Here is a 2860-nt window from a genome sequence, read left to right on the forward strand (position 1 = left end):
GGTCTCCAGGCCTGCCTGCAGCTGGAGCTGACAGCTGTAGGCACAGCTCTGTCACCCACCACCCTGGACTGCTGTAATGTCTTGGATGGAATAAACTGCATTTTGGATACAATAAACTGCATTTGGAGAGCCACCTGGAGTCCCACATCCCTCATTTTGGCTCTTACAAGGGTGCAGCCCCAAATGTTTGGGGTTGGGTGAAGTGTCAGGCCTGGTGCCCCTTTCACGAGCACAGGCCTTGTCGCAGCCCCATCCTGCCTCACCTTGGAATAGGTGGCTCCATTGATGACTTCTCCCCTCCTCATCCAGATGATGGAGGCTGCTGGCTTGGCGTTGTCTGCGTGGCAGGTCAGGTTCAGGGGGTCTCCTGCTCTCAGGCTGATGATGGGCCCCCCCAAAATGACAGGGTCATCTGGAGGAACTGCAATGAAACAGCACAGAGGAGACAATGTCATTAGAAGCATGAACCTCCAGGTTCCTTCCTGGAGTCACCTGTGGGGGCTGAGCTGCCAGGGCTGGCCTGTGACCTCTTGGACCCTGCAGATGGTTTGGGATGGCCATGGCAGGGCTACCCCTCATCCCCAGTTACAGCCACCTGCCTTTTGCGGCTCCTGTGCCTCAGATTTGACCTCCAGCAGCAGCAGCTTCTGAGGGGACTTGGGCCAGGTGGCTGCAAGCTTTGCAGGAATATGAGGGGTCAGGTCTGTGGCAGATAAATCCACCAAGGGCTACTAAATCCTCAACGCCCGGTGTCACCACATTTCCCTTCACAGAGGAAAGCAAGGCACCGTTCTTCCTAAGAATATTTCTGGGTTTCACATTCTCTGAACATCAGAGAAAGGAAAAACGATTCTTATCATTTGCTGTGCCTGTGTTTGTGCCAAAGTAGAATGCAACATGGAGATGTTTACCCAGAGTGATGGGGTTTTGTTTCCTTGGCCTATCAGGTGTGTGTGTGTCAGGACTGTTGGGTGACAGTCATGAGATTCTGGGCAGTGGAGTGAAGTGGAGTGCTTGGCAGATTCAGTTTAGATGTAATGCAATATAGTGTAATATAGTATAGAATAATATAGACTAATGAAGTAATTAATTAGCCCTCTGATAAGATGGAGTCAGATGCATCATTTCTCTCCCCCTCATTGGGGTTCATCCTGTTTTGATAGCCCTGGATGTCCCTGAGCTGCAAACTCTGTGGATGAGGAGTATTTAAAGCAATATCCCTGCTTGAAATAAATATCCCTGCTCCCTGTGCCTGCTCCTCTCCTCCTCCCTGGAGATCTCTTACTGGCTGCTGCTGGACGCAGATACGGGGCTTGGAGAGGACTGGGTGTGAGCCCTGCTCTGGCTGTGAAGTGGGAGGGAGGTGAGGCTGGTTTGGGGTAGAAGGGCAGGGAGGTTGGATTTGGACCTGCAGGACTCAGGGTGGAATAACCTCTGGGCACAGGAGTGTGACCTCCAGGCCTGCCTTTGAGGAGGGCTCCCGTGGCAGCCCTCTGTCCAGAGGGACCAGGGGAATGGGGGCACTCCCTGCTCTCTTTGATGTCCCTGTCACACCCACAAGCAGGTTGTGGTCACCTCCTGCCACAGGGAGGCTCCTCAGCACCTCCCTCTGCGAATGCAGATCTAGACAGGGGGAGCAGAGACATTTAAGTCTTCAGCCTTCCTTTGAAGGCACCTGAGAGCCCGAGGGAGGCTGCAGCTCCAGGCTCTGCTGGTATCTCACAGCCCTGGGCAGCTCTGCTGGAAATGAAGGCAGAGACAGGGACAGGTGCAAACAGGGAAGCACAGGAGGGGCACCTGAGCGTGGTGTCCTCTTTTGGGACCAGCTCTTGGACCTGGCACCCCAGAATGCCAAGAGATGGGAAATCCAGCTGGAGAGAGGGGCTGCTCTTTAATCCTGCAGGGAGGATCTTTTATCTCTGCTACCCCGATGGGTCTGCTCCATCCAGGATCTGTGCTGGGGATGGAGCTTTGTGCAGCTCCTCATGGAATCAGAGCATTATCTAGGTTGGAAAAGACCTTTAAGATCAAGTCCAACCATTTCCCCATAGTGGTAGCAGGCCCTCAGCTGGGTGATAATTAGCACTGACTCCATGATCCAGAAGGCCTGAAAGACACTTTATTATTAGAAATCTACAGTTCTTATAGAAACAATGGTGGGTCTAAGACCTGATTGGTCTCAAAGTGAAAACCTCTCACACACTATTGGTGGCTATCAGTAACACACTCTAGAGAACCATATCTATAAACAATGGTTACAGAAAGAGAGATAATAATTGTTTGATTTCTTTTCCTCTAAGTTTCCCACAGCTTCTTCACAGCTTCCCAGGATTTTTCTGGGAAAGTCTGTGCCTGCTCTCTGTGGCCAGAGAGCTGCTGCCACACCCCATCACTGCCAAGCCCACCACTAAACCATGTCCCCAAATGCCACCTCCACATGGCTTTTAAATCCCCCCAGGGACAAGGACTCCAGCCTGTTCCGGAGGTGAACCATGAAGAGTTTGGCCATTGTTGGGTGTTTCATCAAGAGATAAAAAGTTCCTGACTAAGTAAGACAAATGCACTTTTATCTCTGCTCTGAGAGACCCGAGCTCAGCCCTCCCTCTCCCTGGCTCTTTAACAGCATCCCCAATCCCATGGATGCCTCACATAATTCCAGGGGAACAGCAGGGAACGTCCTTGTGGCTGAAAGCTGCTGGCAGCCCCCTCATTGAGAGCCCTTCCAGCCCAAAGCACCGCCCAAAGGCACTGAGCTCTTCCCAACCATCACCCTTGGGAAGCCAAATGCTGTTCTTGCCACAGACAGATGTGTTGGGGCACATCTGTCCTGGGGCCTGAGTGGGGCTGGGAGGCCAGCAGG

At 52.5% G+C, this 2860-nt stretch overlaps 1 protein-coding gene across 1 annotated transcript in view; it reads right to left on the minus strand.

Moving 5' to 3' along the window:
- Positions 1-2860, minus strand: part of KIRREL3 (kirre like nephrin family adhesion molecule 3) — a 118668-nt gene that overhangs the window by 68175 nt on the left and 47633 nt on the right. The window contains exon 4 of the mRNA XM_031063910.1: positions 264-421. Coding sequence (XP_030919770.1) covers positions 264-421 — 158 coding nt within the window. The remainder of the gene's footprint in view (positions 1-263; positions 422-2860) is intronic.

Source organism: Geospiza fortis, unplaced genomic scaffold (assembly GCF_000277835.1).
Source record: "Geospiza fortis unplaced genomic scaffold, GeoFor_1.0 scaffold392, whole genome shotgun sequence".
In the NCBI taxonomy this organism is placed as follows: domain Eukaryota; kingdom Metazoa; phylum Chordata; class Aves; order Passeriformes; family Thraupidae; genus Geospiza; species Geospiza fortis.